This window comes from Haliotis rufescens, unplaced genomic scaffold, assembly GCF_023055435.1.
Source record: "Haliotis rufescens isolate VD_foot unplaced genomic scaffold, xgHalRufe1.0.p SCAF_3, whole genome shotgun sequence".
NCBI classification, from domain to species: Eukaryota; Metazoa; Mollusca; class Gastropoda; order Lepetellida; family Haliotidae; genus Haliotis; species Haliotis rufescens.
In genome coordinates, this window is record NW_025964001.1 from 35387948 (window position 1) to 35405852 (window position 17905).

General features: G+C 40.9%; 1 protein-coding gene across 1 annotated transcript; it reads right to left on the minus strand.

Moving 5' to 3' along the window:
* Positions 1–286: 286 nt before the first annotated feature.
* LOC124119372 (probable N-acetylgalactosaminyltransferase 7) lies at positions 287–16083 on the minus strand. Its single transcript, XM_046481864.2, has 13 exons — positions 15886–16083; positions 14938–15112; positions 13935–14079; positions 13092–13218; positions 12011–12177; positions 11315–11522; positions 9081–9254; positions 8762–8879; positions 8115–8243; positions 5597–5812; positions 2507–2590; positions 2189–2320; positions 287–575 (listed from the first exon to the last, which is right to left on the minus strand). The coding sequence occupies exons 2-13, from the start codon at positions 15079–15081 to the stop codon at positions 426–428; spliced, it is 1794 nt and encodes a 597-aa protein (XP_046337820.2). The 5' UTR covers positions 15082–15112; positions 15886–16083; the 3' UTR covers positions 287–425.
* Between the last annotated feature and the right edge of the window lie 1822 nt (positions 16084–17905).

A 17905-nucleotide genomic window follows, 5' to 3' on the forward strand; every position in this document is an offset into this window, starting at 1 on the left:
TACACAAATATCGTACTAAATCATTGGATTCACATAGATGGCTGTCTCGGTGATATGATTGCCACACAATGCTGATTGGTAGGGTACTGCAGACATCAACAAACTTGACAAATCCAGGAAAATATAGGAGCAAAGTTGCGTGCCAGCTACCTTGTAATCGCACTACACATTTCTCCTAACCATGTATCTCTCTCACACACACACACACACACACACACACACACACACACACACACACACACACACACACAAAGTAGTAGTTCTCAATACAAAATACAACTCTGTCTAACTTTCCTCAGAGGTTTCTAATAGAGCCTGTACAAAATACGTAAGAAAACCAAATATATTCGTATCAGTCTTATGTTTCCTCTGTAAATAGCCTTCGCGAGAACTTTACACATGAAGGGAGCACTTTGGGACACTTGTCACGTGTTGTTCTTCCAGGAATAGTATGTCTCAACTGTCCATTTCTGGTCCATACTGGTTTGATCACATGGCTCCAACACGACATCCCCGGATGTAGATGACCCCTTTATACAAAGATCTTTCTCCGTGTGTCGAATTTGGTACGTGTCCTGAAAGAGTGAACAGTGGGAAGTAAAATGGTGTTTATTTTAATAAGATCAGATAAGGTGGTCGGATCACAGGACTCGTTATACTGGCGCTGAACGTGTGGTTGAGCATGTTCATATTAAATTTGAGCAAAAGAAGTCTCAGTACCCTACTTTGCTGTCTGGGTCTAGCCCTCTGTTCACGGGGAATACGTAGCAGGGCGTGAGAACATTCCAAAAATGACATCCGAACCCGGTAGCTTGCTGACGGAGTAACTGTTTGTCATGTGGACAAGGTATCCGAATTCGGATCAGGTCTGTGGTTCGAATCTCACCCCGGGACTCGTACATTGTATATCCGCTACATCAGCTTAGAATTAATGTCGTTCATGAGTGTTATTGAATGAGTAGTATGTTTAGCGTCGGGCTCAAAACGAAACTAGGGTGCAGGGTATTTATCTCAACAATATTATACAGGTAATCGCGGATGAGAACCGATTTGGAAATTAAAGAATACTAAGCAGTAGTTAACGAAACATGAAACATGTTACTTTTGTCAACGAAACATGAAACATGTTACTTTTGTTAACGAAACATGAAACATGTAACTTTTGTTAACGAAACATAAAACATGTTACTTTTGTTAAAGAAACATGAAACATGTTAATTTTGTTAACGAAACATGAAACATGTTACTTTTGTTAACGAAACATGAAACATGTTACTTTTGTTAATGAAACATGAAACATGTTACTTTTGTTAACGAAACATAAAACACGTTACTTTTGTTAACGAAACATAAAACATGTTATTTTTGTTAACGAAACATGAAACATGTTACTTTTGTTAACGAAACATGAAACGTGTTACTTTTGTTAACGACACATGAAACATGTTACTTTTGTTAACGAAACATAAAACATGTTATTTTTGTTAACGAAACATGACACGTGTTACTTTTGTTAACGACACATGAAACGTGTTACTTTTGTTAACGAAACATTAAACACGTTACTTTTGTTAACGACACATAAGACTTGTTACTTTGTTTTTAAAATGATACGATGCTAAGAATATCCCGCTGTGAGTCGAGTGGAGCACCCGCCCTTGTATTATGAAGACGACATCATGTTGATTGGGTGACTGCAACACATCTATAGTAATTATGAACATAATTCTGGATGGCCTACACTCAGTCATGACAGGTGTTCGAGCTGAGGTGTGGCATAGCGTTCCGGCGACCCCGATATTTTGTTAGTTCACTACCAGATTTCCCCATAGTGAGCGAGTGAGTTGTGTTTAACACCGCTTTGAACGATTTTCCCATAGATGCCGGGGCATAAAAAGGTCCCTTGTAGGCACAACGTGGTGCCAAAGTGGTTATACAATCAATGTGTGTCAACATTCACAGATGGCCTTCGTCATGCACATGTATGCGTTCAACCATTGTTCTTTTCCTCCATGTACCGTAACAGTGCTGGTTGCGGCGTAAAATAATATTCACCATAAATCAGATTGTTAAACCCAGGCCACTGTGAGGATTTGCACCTTACTCTGGCATTAACCCCATCCTCTAACTCACGCATACAAACGGGTCTCTCCTACAATCTAAACATGCAATACCCAGTCTTACATACCTGAATCCAGTTCCACGGTTCATTATCAGGACCTGCGCAGTGCCTGAACTTCAGAGTAATTGTCTTTTGTACTCTAGCTGCTATACAGTCTTCACCTAAAGCTATTTGTCCTTTTGTATTCCGACGAAAGATCTTAAAAAGATAAAATTCAGAGATCTTGTAAAAAACTCAGTTAAAGTTGGTTGTATTTCTGCTTTGCTCTGCTGATCCCGAAAACCAACGCGACGGAAATACGGGAAGTAACCTCTGGAGGTTAACACTGACCCATGAAACACACAAAATAATATGTATTGATCAAATTACAACAACACACAGTACCTCGTCAGCTCGACCGTCACATGTTGTCACTTTCACAGATCTGTTATATTTCCATAGACAACTGTTTGTCCCCTTAAGGCGTATCTAAACATAGAGAAAATATAACTCGAAAAAAGCAACTGCCTTGCTAAGATGTCACAAAAACAATCTCCATGCAAAGGAGATTAAACAATCTCTACACAAAGAAAGTAACACAATACTCCACTGTACACAGACAGACCTATCTGGATATACAGAAAGAAGTACCATGCCCCAATGTACACTGACCGATCTATCTGGATATACAGAAAGTTATACTGTGCCCCAATGTACACTGACTGATCTATCTGGATATACAGAAAGTTATACTATGCCCCAATGTACACTGACCGATCTATCTGGATATACAGGAAGTAATACCATGCCCCAATGTACACTGACTGATCTATCTGGATATACAGAAAGTAATACCATGCCCCAATGTACACTGACTGATCTATATGGATATACAGAAAGTTATACCATGCCCCAATGTACACTGACTGATCTATCTGGATATACAGAAAGTTATACCATGCCCCAATGTACACTGACTGATCTATCTGGATATACAGAAAGTAATACCATGCCCCAATGTACACTGACTGATGTATCTGAATATACAGAAAGTTATACTATGCCCCAATGTACACTGACTGATCTATATGGATATACAGAAAGTTATACCATGCCCCAATGTACACTGACTGATCTATCTGGATATACAGAAAGTTATACCATGCCCCAATGTACACTGACTGATCTATCTGGATATACAGGTTTTACCATGCCCCACTGTACAATGACTGATCTATATGGATATACAGAAAGTTATACCATGCCCCACTGTACACTGACTGATCTATCTGGATATACAGAAAGTTATACCATGCCCCACTGTACACTGACTGATCTATCTGGATATACAGAAAGTTATACCATTCCCCAATGTACACTGACTGATCTATATGGATATACAGAAAGTTATACCATGCCCCACTGTACACTGACTGATCTATATGGATATACAGAAAGTTATACCATGCCCCAATGTACACTGACTGATCTATCTGGATATACAGAAAGTTATACCATGCCCCAATGTACACTGACTGATCTATCTGGATATACAGAAAGTAATACCATGCCCCAATGTACACTGACTGATGTATCTGAATATACAGAAAGTTATACTATGCCCCAATGTACACTGACTGATCTATATGGATATACAGAAAGTTATACCATGCCCCAATGTACACTGACTGATCTATCTGGATATACAGAAAGTTATACCATGCCCCAATGTACACTGACTGATCTATCTGGATATACAGGTTTTACCATGCCCCACTGTACACTGACTGATCTATCTGGATATACAGAAAGTTATACCATGCCCCAATGTACACTGACTGATCTATCTGGATATACAGAAAGTAATACCATGCCCCAATGTACACTGACTGATCTATATGGATATACAGAAAGTTATACCATGCCCCAATGTACACTGACTGATCTATCTGGATATACAGAAAGTTATACCATGCCCCAATGTACACTGACTGATCTATCTGGATATACAGAAAGTAATACCATGCCCCAATGTACACTGACTGATGTATCTGAATATACAGAAAGTTATACTATGCCCCAATGTACACTGACTGATCTATATGGATATACAGAAAGTTATACCATGCCCCAATGTACACTGACTGATCTATCTGGATATACAGAAAGTTATACCATGCCCCAATGTACACTGACTGATCTATCTGGATATACAGGTTTTACCATGCCCCACTGTACAATGACTGATCTATATGGATATACAGAAAGTTATACCATGCCCCACTGTACACTGACTGATCTATCTGGATATACAGAAAGTTATACCATGCCCCACTGTACACTGACTGATCTATCTGGATATACAGAAAGTTATACCATTCCCCAATGTACACTGACTGATCTATATGGATATACAGAAAGTTATACCATGCCCCACTGTACACTGACTGATCTATATGGATATACAGAAAGTTATACCATGCCCCAATGTACACTGACTGATCTATCTGGATATACAGAAAGTTATACCATGCCCCAATGTACACTGACTGATCTATCTGGATATACAGAAAGTAATACCATGCCCCAATGTACACTGACTGATGTATCTGAATATACAGAAAGTTATACTATGCCCCAATGTACACTGACTGATCTATATGGATATACAGAAAGTTATACCATGCCCCAATGTACACTGACTGATCTATCTGGATATACAGAAAGTTATACCATGCCCCAATGTACACTGACTGATCTATCTGGATATACAGGTTTTACCATGCCCCACTGTACAATGACTGATCTATATGGATATACAGAAAGTTATACCATGCCCCACTGTACACTGACTGATCTATCTGGATATACAGAAAGTTATACCATGCCCCACTGTACACTGACTGATCTATCTGGATATACAGAAAGTTATACCATTCCCCAATGTACACTGACTGATCTATCTGGATATACAGAAAGTTATACCATGCCCCAATGTACACTGACTGATCTATCTGGATATACAGAAAGTTATACCATGCCCCACTGTACACTGACTGATCTATCTGGATATACAGAAAGTTATACCATGCCCCAATGTACACTGACTGATCTATCTGGATATACAGAAAGTTATACCATGCCCCACTGTACACTGACTGATCTATCTGGATATACAGAAAGTTATACCATTCCCCACTGTACACTGACTGATCTATATGGATATACAGAAAGTTATACCATGCCCCACTGTACACTGACTGATCTATCTGGATATACAGAAAGTTATACTATTCTCCACTGTACACTGACTGATCTATCTGGATATACAGAAAGTTATACAATTCCCCACTGTACACTGACTGATCTATATGGATATACAGAAAGTTATACCTTTCCCCACTGTACACTGACTGATCTATCTGGATATACAGAAAGTTATGTCATGCCCCACTGTACACTGATTGATCTATCTGGATATACAGAAAGTTATACCATTCCCCACTGTATATTCGGTAGAAGTTGCGGGAAGTACAGCAACATGTCAGGGGCGATATTCTCCATGTACCACTTGAAGCTTTTGCAGCCGAGTTTCCGTCTCAGCTCCCACTGGTCAGACACGTCAACGTGATACCCCCGTAAGTCAGGCTCCCGAATGTAAAAGTTGTCCTTGTATTCATCCATCCAACCCTCCGCAACTCGGAGATAATTCTGGAAAGTAACAAGGAGCACATTTATTAATCAATATTAGTATTATCATTATACATAGAGAATCTCACCCTCGTGTCTTTTGATATCAAATATATCAACACGAGTTGATAAAAGTGGAAAAATTCCGAGGCTTGCCGAGGATTTTTGCCACTTTTATCAACGAGTGTTGATATATTTGATATCAAAAGACACGAGGGTGAGATTTTATTTATCATCCAACATCATTCATTCAACTTTTTTCAATTTGTAGACAGTAATTGGCAGTGTCTTCAGTCTAAAAAGTACTGCAAACAGCTTCAGTAGCAGAGCCATTGATGATGTCATTTGATTGTGAGGTCATGGTAACCAGTGACGTCACAATGGTCTGCAAACCATTGTGATGTAATTTCATTGCAGCGACATCTACAGTGTAGATATCGCTTGATCTCATCCAAGCTATATCTCCTGTGGGAGCCAGTTTTGGATGATAAATTACATATTACAACTATGGGGAGCAGTTGACTTTCAGGTCTAAATGAAAGATGAATATTGCAATATATGGGATGTTTAATGAGTATTATCATTTACAGATTAAAATAAAAGATGACGCAAAGAGGATTTGGGTGATCCAGGCACAGTTAGGCTTGTTAGGCTCATCATCAGCTCAGGGTCCTTGTCCCCTCTACAGACAGCGAATGAGACTTCTTCAAGGCAGCGCTGCTTGTGAAGACTACCCAACACTGCAGCCTTCTGTATTACCCAAATTGTCAGAAGGACTGTATTCCTGGTAGCAAACCCGGGTACTCTCCCAATGTCAGTCAACAGATTGGGAGGTACCAAACCTAAAGTACCGAGAACAATGGGGAGTCGGACAACTTGGTACTTGGGGTGCAAGCGTGACATTGCGAAAGCGAGGTCTGCATATTTGCCATGTTTTTCCTCAATCTTGCCAATCACATTGGTGTCGAAAGGGACAGAAAATTCGATAATATAAATGATTTCATTGGATTTATCCAAAAGGTCAAGATCGGGTTTATTGGCCTGGATATGTCTGAGGCTGTATACGGGTCTATTCCAAAGGATTTTGTATTTATCATTTTCCATGACGCCCTCTACATATTCCGGGTAGTACCATGGATGGACCTCTGTGTCAAAACCACAAGCATGGCGAAGACGGTAAAATGATCGAGCCACCCCATCATGTCGCTTAAGATACTGTGTCTGTGCCAAGGCTAGGCATCAACTCACCATGTGTTGGACAGTCTCATTAAATTCATTACATAATCTACATTTCATATTCACATTTTGATGCAAAATCACACATTGACGGTTTCGAGTTGGAGGTGACTGGTCCTGAACAGCAAACAGAAAGCCTTCTGTTTCACTTTTCAGGCCAGACGACTTCATCCAAGCGAAGGACTCTGCAGGATTGCTGATCTTCTCAACACACTGCACATTAACTCGTTCAGAAAGCCTCTGCTTGAAAAACTTGATATGGCACTTCGTTTGGTTGACACTCATTTCTGTACCGTCCAGCAGTACAGAACCATCAACAAAATCAACACCGACATTATTAGTAGCAGCAGCAGTAGTAGTAGTAGTAGTAGTAGTAGTAGTAGTAGTAGTAGTAGTATTTTGATGATTATTGACAGCTGAAATTGTATTATTCAACAGCTTTATATACACTTATGTTACCAATATAGAAGGATCCTGATGGGGTATACTGCTTAGTCTAATACAATTTAAAAAGGTATCAAATCTTTATCCTAAAAAGAGTAACCAAGTGTCCATGGACAAAACTGTTATGCGTATTACTGAATTACAACTTTATATTGTTAACCGCAATCGTGATAAAATCTCGTAAAAGTCTAATATAACGAGATCTAATAACACAACAAAACTATTCAGTTTGACATTTGTAAAACACGAATTGCAGAAATGAAACAAACGCACAACCAGTTTGTCCGGTAATCGCTTGGTGTTTTTTTTTCACTGAGCCGAAAAAAACCCAACTTAATGAAGACCTCAAGGTTTACTAACTGCAGAACCATCTTTTTGTGGTTCACAAACATATTGGCGAAAAAAGGAGTGAGTGAGTATGGTTTTACGCCGCTTTCAGTAATATTCCTGCAATATCACGGCGGGGGACACCAGAAATGTGGGGAATCGCACCTTGGTCGTCGGCGTGGCGGACGAACGCTTTAACCTCCAGGCTACCCCACCACCCCCGGCTTTTAAGTGAATGGACGCTGAAGGCTCGGACTTTCGGTCTTTCATCTTAACATTGATGACAGATTGTACCCTTATTTATATTGCTACTTACATGCCGTATTGCGGGTATCTTGATTGTGTCCGTGGCGGCGATGTTGACGCTGTAGGGGATGTAGGGGTGATAGATGTGCCCCACCCTGGAGCACGGCACCCACTCTATCTGACCCCCACACATCCATACCTGGAAGGGTAGATATACAATCGTCATGAGAGGAAGTACGGAGTAGCACGCGAATGAATGAGTTGGTTTTATGCCGGGTTTCTTTTTTATCATCACGGAGGGGGGCACCAGAATTGTGCTTCACACATTGTAACCATATGGGGAATCGAACCCAGCCTTTCGGCATAATGGACATGTGAATTACTTATTCAGAAGTAACGTCGCCGCGAATAATAATAATAACAATAACAGTTTAATAATAATTATTATTATTATTAAAATTATTATTATTATTATTATTATTATTATTATTATTATTATTATTATAATAACAATAATAATAATAAAGCGCTATATTCACACTCCCCATTCTCAGCTCCCAGGGGAGTATAAACCCATGCTTACTGTGAGACAAAATTGTGCCACTAAAAGTGCTGAGCTGTGAATCAAGCGCACGGGCACAACAAAGGGACGCAACTGTATTACTCCTTATATAACTGTCTGAATCAAAGGTTGTTATCATATCAAAGCATTCTTACCTTGAAAGACAGCTGAAAGTTTTCCCCACCCCACACCTGAAGACTGGAATCATATCCGCCAATTTCATGAAAATACTCTCGGTTCATAGCAAAAAGGCCACCTGCGTGCGTTGGAGATCTGCTCGAAACAAGATGCATGAGTAAAACTAACAATAACAACAACAATAATAATACAAAAGCTCGGACAGCGGGGTAGACAGATTCTCTTTCAAAAGTGTAGCCACAGAATCCACCCGATACCCACTCACGTCAACGTTTACGACAATGTTCATAACAGACAATACCTTGGTCTTAGCAGACAAGATGAATTTAAACTCACTTATGCGGTTCCGTTGAGTGCGTCTGTCTGGCTTTCTCCTCAGCTGTTAGTGGTATCTGCTTGTAGTTAAAGCCCCAATCAAACACACCTTTCTTTTGCCCGAGTAACGGCAATGCATAGTAAAGTAAGTTGGAGTATTGGATGTAGTCTACAGTTGGTAGAGCTAAGGTCTTCCTGAAGCATAATCATACAACATGTACTAAAAAGGACATCATTTATTTCTTTAAAACGTTGATTTCTTTCTGCTTTATCGTTTCAAGGTATGAATGACTCCAAACTTCATGAATATATACTGAACCGCCAAAGAAAAGTCACACCAAGTAACATTGCATGGAAAGTTGTCATTTGAATATCTGGGTAATTTTTGTCAAAGTTTCTAAACTTTCACATTACCTTGTCCGGAAAAATGAAATTTGTTGATAAGATGTTTAAAGCAGATGACAATAAAACCGATCGCCCAAATGCATCACGTCAACGGCCATGGTAACCCGATGCACGTGAGTTCCGTGCAAATTGAAATGCACGTGCGTTCCCCCATTTCTCGCCCTATAAAAATCCACCCAGATCGGATAACATTCATTCGTTATTGAATTATTACCACATGCCAAGATTGACAAGAAATCAGCGACACCAAGCCCTTGGACGATTGTAAGCTGGACAAACCGCCCGGCAAGTAGCCAATGCATTTCAAGTCCACATAAGGACCATATACAGGCTCCAGCAACGGTACCAGACCACCAACACTACAGATGATCGACCACGTAGTGGGAGACCAAGGGTCATCACCCGACGTCAGGATCGTCAGATTGTGCGACAACATCTTCAAGATCGCTCGACAGATCATGGGGACACACCAGCGACACATCAGTTCGAACACCGTGCGTCGACGATTGACGAGCAAACACCTCCACTGTCACAGGCCACACCGAGGAACCATTCTGACACCAGGTCATCGCCGGGACCGTCAGTGGGAAACACAGCAGTGGAGAAGAGTCCTCTTCACAGACGAGAGCCGTTACTGTATCTCAACAGCAGATGGCAGAGAGACACAGAGAGTCTGTCGACGCCGTGGGAGCGTTACTCGGATGCTTGTGTTGTTGAGAGAGACACGTTGGGTGGTCCGAGCATCATGGTGTGGGGTGGAATTGGTCTTGCACAGATGGTCGGCCCTGCGGTATTCCAGAACATCGGTACAGGGAGAGGCAATGGTGTCACGCCTGCTCGGTACATTGATCAAGTTTTGAGACCACACGCCATATCTCATTTGTCGCGTCGCCGAAACGACGAGTGTCAGCATGATAACGCCCGTGCCCACACTGCGAGAGCAACAAGAGACTTCCTCCAGCAGAATGTCGTCAGAACCATGCAGTGGCCTGCCCTCAGTCCCGATTTAAATCCCATTGAGCACCTGTTGGACTAGATTCAAAGACGGCTGAATGACGCCCAAACAAGGCCGACAACTGCGTCAGGCGTTCCTCAGAGGGTGAACTCAAGTGCCTGTGGCCTTCATCAACCGCCTCATCCATTCCATGTATCGACGTTGCACGGCAGTCATCAAAGCACATGGCGGACACACGAGATTCGGACTTGTGATGCCATTTTCTCAGAGACTAATGTTGTATTTCACTTTAAGAACATTTGACACTTTATTTTCAACCTTGATGATCAGTTTTGCCAAGTTTCATCTTTTAAATATGGCTCAAAGTATGTTTACAGTGTTTTGACAAATACGATTTCTCATATATCTATCCATGGTGACGTTTCTGTTGCGGTTCAGTATATTTCAAAGTTTTATGTCAGGACTGAAGACTGATACAATCCAAAGTACTTTGTGTTTTTTGAGTATCAAAAGTCAAAATATAGTCTATCTAAAAACAATTATACCTTTTTTCATATCTGCTATTACAATACGAAACAGACATTATGATATTATTTAGGTCTCATGCAAACAGAAAACACATTCAAAACGAAATATTTCAAAAGATATATTAATAAACATAAGGTTATACAATTTGAAGTCGAGATTCCTAATACGAGTAACGACAGTCACGAGATGTGTTGTTTAATGTCATAGTAACGTCAAATAGTGAAACCAGTAAAACAAGCTCCAACTGGGAGTCCTCCGAAAGCTGGCCAAGATGACCTATGGGATTGAGGTGATGCTAGGCTGATGCTGAAACCAAGCATTAAGCATTGTAATGAACTAGGGCAATAAAACATTTTTCACGACTGACCTGTTGAGAGCAATTCTCTGTAACAGGGGAGGTAACCAATTCACGTTACATTCACAGTGTGAGTCCAGTACAACAAAGACATCTCCGGTTGCCTCCCTTGCTCCCCTCATCCGGGCACCTATAAGCCCAAGTCTCTCTTTGTTCCGGTACAATTTGACCAACCCGTTGAAACGCTGGATGTAGGTTTCTAGGGGCGTCTTCAGGTGATCTTAGAATAGAAAAGAGCGGTTTAGCGTATATCAGCAAAGCAGCATATCCTTAAAACATGGAACATAGTTACGGCTTACATAATGATAACACATGGTCGACGCTAAACATGTGTGTCATGGTTCATGATCAGGAAATGGGTACAAATTGCGAAGACCATTATTTGGTGCACTGATATCCCCCAACCCCATTGCCAGCATGTTATTGTTTGAATGTTGTTTAACGCCGCTCTCAGCAATATCCCAGCTATATGACGGCGGTCTGTAAATAATCGAGTCTGGACCAGACAATCCAGTGATTGACATCAAGAGCATCGACCCATGCAGTTGGGATACGATGACATGCATCAACCAAGTCAGCGAGCCTCTTACGACAAGCATAGTCGCCTTTTACTGCAAGCATGGGTTGCTGAAGACCTATTCTAGCCCGGATCTTCACGGGTCGCATGTTATGGTAACAAAATAGACCCTACTGAAAGGGAGTCTTTACCAACTGTGCTGGCGTCGTCCACAAGGACCACTTCCTTCAGGAGCGAGGACGGGGATCTGTTGATGATGCTGTGGACAGTCCTCAGGAGGGTCGTGTTGCCTTCGTTGTAGAATACGACGACCACAGAGGCACTGGGCAGACTGGTCGAGTAGTGCCAGAACTTGCACCTGGAATAGCAAAGGATGGCATTGTGTTGGCATTTTGTCAATGCATACAAGGAACTAGTAAAATAAGAATCAAGAAATTTAGCATTTCTGGAAGACGAGTTCTGATGAGACGACAGGGTTCGAAAATATTGGTAGCGACAGTGACATAGATCCACTTAAAATATAATTCGTGGATTGTTACTCATTTCTCTAAAAAATGTTTTCTTAAGGTTCTGGTTATCAGAATCACATACGTCAGACTGCTGCTATATTCCTTCTTATAAGAACAATCTTTTCTGAAAATGTTAGGTTATCGTGTTCAGAATATTCTTCAATATTCCAAAGGAACTGTGACAAATCTCCCCAGGACCAATGCTTCTGGAGAGTTCTTAACCATGTAACTCCAATGCGTTTAATAGGTCCCTGAAAGCTCATGCTTGTGATTTGAACCCGATACACTGAGGAATATACTTCACATATATCACTGGTATGTAAAGCCTGCATTAGATTTATGCCTGCTGCGATGATTAGTGACTGCGTAAATAAAACATTTCCTCATTGTCTGACAGACATTTTCTTACAAAAAAATGTTTGCAATGAGAATTTTATTTTTATTACAGATGACATAAAATGTTTATTTGTTTGTTGTTTAACGCTGAACTCGGCAACATTGCAGCTATCTGACGGCAATTTGTATATAATCAAGTCTGGAACAGATGTCCGGTGATTGACATCACGAGCATCGATCTACGCAATTGGGATCCGATGACATTCAACAAAGTTCAACGAGCATCACCACCGGGTCCCTTTAATTGCCTCTTACGACAAGCATAGGTTGCTGAAGACCAGTTCTACCCCGGATCTTCACGGGTTAGATATAATATTAAATGCGTCTGCACCAACCCTGATGGTAGAAGAGCCCTCTGTTCACCTACTCTGTGTCTCTTGTGTCAGGAAGAGATCGGTCCAGTGAGATCTTGTCACTCACACTCATGTCACATCCATACTTTTTGATGGACTCTTCGTCATGTGTTTTCACATAAACCCCGCTTCCAAGTTCGCCTGAAATTAAACAAAACACAAATTCAGTAACAAGTCTTCAATAGCGTTGTTGATACAGATTTATCGAAAATAACATCAGCCCGGACCATGCACTTGTTTGTTGTTTAACGCACATTTAAGCAATATTCCAACTATATGACGGCGGTCTGTAAATAATCGAATCTGTACCATACAATCCAGTGATTGACACCATGAGCATCAATCCACGCAATTGGGATACGTTGACATTCATCAACCAAGCCTGACCACCCGATCCCGTTAGTCGCCTCTTACGACAAACATAGTCGCCTTTAACGGCAAGCACGGGTGGCTGAAGACCTAGCATTCTTTTGCTTCTTCCACACAGAGAGTCAATGTTCTCTGCAATAAAAGGGTAGGGCAAACGCCATGGCGGGTGGCAAACTACTTTAAGGCTCAAGCTGGTTTGTGGTTGAATGTGTCATTGACAGTGATTCATAAACACATGCTTATGATAAAGTCGAAATCGTACAATGGATTTTGCTTTGAGCAGATATTTATTATGATAATGGAAATGGTTTTGTAGCCTTTATTTACTGACAACGAGCCTCTGCTATGCAAATTAACGCACAGCTACGGCACATATATTGTAACCTTCATTTATAGCTCTACTCGTATAAAGTCAATTGGCTTCAACAAATTTCACACAAAAATACCGGACTAGAGATTTATCAATAATATATATTTTCAGAACCAACCTGGTCCAGAGTGTACTTCTGTTTTGGGGGGTTCATAATTTCCAAGTTCTCCCTTCTTTAAGACGGCTTCAATGCTGTCCACCCGTGGGATCTCCTTCTGCTCTTTGGGCAGATCCTGCGGAAGGTCGTGATCCTGATCTTGAGGCTGTTCATGGTGGACAATTAGAAGATAAATACTATGTGTGTGTCTATTTCCGGGATTTTATCGAGTATTTGCATCTTGGAAACTCATCTCGAGACCCGAAAGCCTTAGCTTGAAGGGCTAGAATGAAAATTTCCAAGATGCAAATACTCGATAAAATCCCAGAAATAGACACACATAGTATTTTTCGATATTGTCAACCTATGTTTTATTTAGCCATATCACGGCTATCTAGAGCAGCACGAATGGGCTTCAGACGCTGTACCCATATGGGGAACCACTAGCCTACTCGATAGGTCCTTTTACTAATATGTACATATATCTGTATGTTATACAATGCTATAAATGCACTGTGTTATTTTGAACGTTGAAGTTATATCACATCCCAGTAATGCAAACATAGCAATTAGAATATCATTCAAAATGTTATGTAAATACTAATTAAAGCAAAGAACAGGCATTCCACCTTTCCACATTCCATCAATGAGGAGATATCGACACCTGCAAAATCTGATTCTCATTAAATATTTTATTATTTTACATTCAATTTACTTCATTCACTTTGTGTATCGGCGTTAATAGTTGATATCCACATACATTGATTATCGACCCGTGAAGATCCGGGGTAGATTAGGTCTTCAGTAACCCATGCTTGCCGTTTTAGGCGACTATGCTTGTCGTAAAAGGCGACTAACGGGATCGGGTGGTCAGGCCCACTGACTTGGTTGATGCATCATGATGTCAATCATTGGATTGTCTGGTCCAGACGCGATTATTTACAGACCGCCGTCATATAGCTGGAATAATAGCGGTGTTAAACAAACAAACAAACAATCATTGATTATCCTTCTGTGCACTTACCTTGACCATGTGAGGTATGTAATTATCACGATTTTCAAGGTCGTTTAAATTCTTGTTCCCACTTGCCATCAACCATAAACCTATAACAAGGCAGGCGACAATGACAACCTTCAGATGGCTTCTCCTCCATAACCATAGCAACATCTGGTATGGCTATCAAATGTTGGTCGCTTGCCTAGAATGACATTCGAATATTTCACATAAGAATTGCTTGTTTATATGCGAAGTAAAAAGACACATGCATGATATAATAAATATTATGCTGACGTGTTTGTCACGCACATTTGCGTTTACAGTGAAACCTGACACGCCACCTTCCTATGTATAAACACATCCCATACCCTAATCCATTGATCCGGTCATTGGTTAACCCAGACGGTTAGCCTGGGAACTGAACCGACCGTATAAACGGGGTTTCATAGTACACTGAACCAATATAGTGGAATTACAGTAGCTCTATCAACAGAAGACCATCATATTAACAGCATCCGAATCATTACAATGGCAAGTGTAGGTTTAGCCATGTTCTCTCCTCGATACGAGGTGATGATATACAAACGCTGCAATACCGGACACTAGTGTTCACAGTAAAATAGTCCGGATTCACAAATGTCCTTATTAAGGAATCATGAGTAATGTAATGTCACTCTGTATATGTTTTAGCTTTCAGGAAGCAGGAATCGCCCGGAAGTCGAAGTTTCCGAATGAGGGGGGTGTTGGGGGTCGGGTGGGGGTGGGGTGGGGTGTGTGTGTGTGTGTGTGGGGGGGGGGGGGGCGATTAAAGAGATGACACTGTAAACGATTTGTGTTTACTCATTAAAATGAGGTGATTAAGTCATGCATAACCTAATTTACAATTTTTGAAGATCATTGGTGCAATCAACTTACTACACATATATCGGAAGAGGTGGAACGTATTCCTTAACCTGAAACTGAAAGGCTCCTTACCTTTGGAAACCTCCTTTTGAGACCCGCCACTACTCCTGTTCAAGTCGAACGTACTCACTGCATATACCTCGACAGCAATGAAGGATTGTGGAACTCATAACGACTTCGTATATGAGAAAACCAAGAGGAGGGGAACTGTTGCTACCAGCCACTCTGTGCAATGTGTCTTCTTGTACACGCGTGAAGATCAATAGGGTTTATGGTGATGTTGAAGTATTGACAAACAACAGCCGGGCGCCTCAACAAACTCGATGACAATGTGTTGCCACGCTACATACCTCAGACGATTGCCATATTCAGAAAGCATTAAATAATACTTGGCTAGATACCTGCCATGTCAAATGTGACTCAAAACTTCTAGTATTATACCTGCAGTGTTGTGGGAGCTGGATAAAACTTGTCAACACTTACCATATTATGCAGATCGATATAGAAATTATTTAGAGCAGATTATGCTTACCCTTATGGACCGAATATTTAATATTATTTTGTGTGTGTGTGTGTGTGTGTGTGTGTGTGTGTGTGTGTGTGTGTTCAGTTACAGCTCATTTCAAATTATAAATTTGTCGAAATCATTTCATACAAAGAACGTCTGGCAACAATGTATTATTTGAGGCAGACAATTTCTTTTTTAAGTGCATCAGTTCACTTGGGCACCTTGGCTAAAAACATGATAAGATTTGGAAAATATCTGTCGAAGCCCATTTGACGGACCACATGCTTTGCAAATTCTGAAATTGATCGGAATCTGCACGGCAGTTGATGTGTTGTTACGAACCGGATGTCGATTTCGTTACGCGATTTTGATTGGACAATGAATAGACTCGTAGGTCCAGCCGAAATATAATTCCAGCCTAGTTCGGCAAGGGTGGAAGCTGGACTTTTATAGCCAGTTAACCCCTTGCCTTTGGAAGCTGTACAGTCTTGTGGTTATCACTCTAAATCTTAATGCATGGATCTAAATCTGAATAAAGATTCAGAGTGATAAAAAGCTAACCACAAGACTGTAAGACTGCAAGGGAGTTAACTGACCATAAAAGTCCAGTTTTATGCATGGATCTAAATCTGAAGACCCTTGAAGATCCGAGTTAGAATAGTTCTTCAGCAACCCATACTTGTCGAAAAAGGCAACCAACGGGATCGGGTTGTCAGGCTCGTTGACTTTATTAATGCATGTCATAGTATCCCAATTGTGTGGTTTGATGCTCATGATATCAATCACTGGACTGACTGGTCCGGACCGCCGTCATATAGCAGGAACATTGCTGAGTGCGGCGGTAAACAACAAACAAACAAACAAACAAACTTAATCTTATACAGATGAGGCGGTTTCATTGGTCTCTTATATTTCTATTTTAGTTGGGTAAATCAATGGACGGGAAATGGATATTTGTACCATTATTTAACGATATCAGATCATCAATATACTTGAAGTTTATAATATGTTGCTTACATTTATTGTGCAACCTCTGTCCTAAATGTTCTATAGGACTGAGAACTTTAAATAATTGAATAAATATTGAACCCGGAACACTGACTGAGTATGGTTTTACGGCGCTTTTAGCAATATTCCAGCAATATCACGGCGGGGGACACCAGAAATGGGCTTAACACATTGTACCCCTGTCGGGAATCGAACTCGGGTCTTCGGCGTGACGAGCGAACGCTTTAACCACTAGGCTACCCGACCGCCCCGAACCCGGAACAAATCCTTATTACGGACATTACTGAGAATAATGTGTATAAGGCGACATTACTTCGTCACGATTATTCGTCCCACGAGGAACATTACTGTCCGCTTGACCGGGTACCACTGTATAGGTTTGATCAAGTTGTACTATAAGTACCGTATACTTCCGCCTGTAAGTTAATCATTAGTACAGTTGACAACACACACGGAAGTTGCTCATGGACTCAATGTTAATTAGTGAGTGAGTTGGGTTTTAACTTTGAACATTATTTCACGGCGTGTCAGCTTAATATGGGGGAAAACCCAGAAGGAATGCAGGTCTCAGAAGTT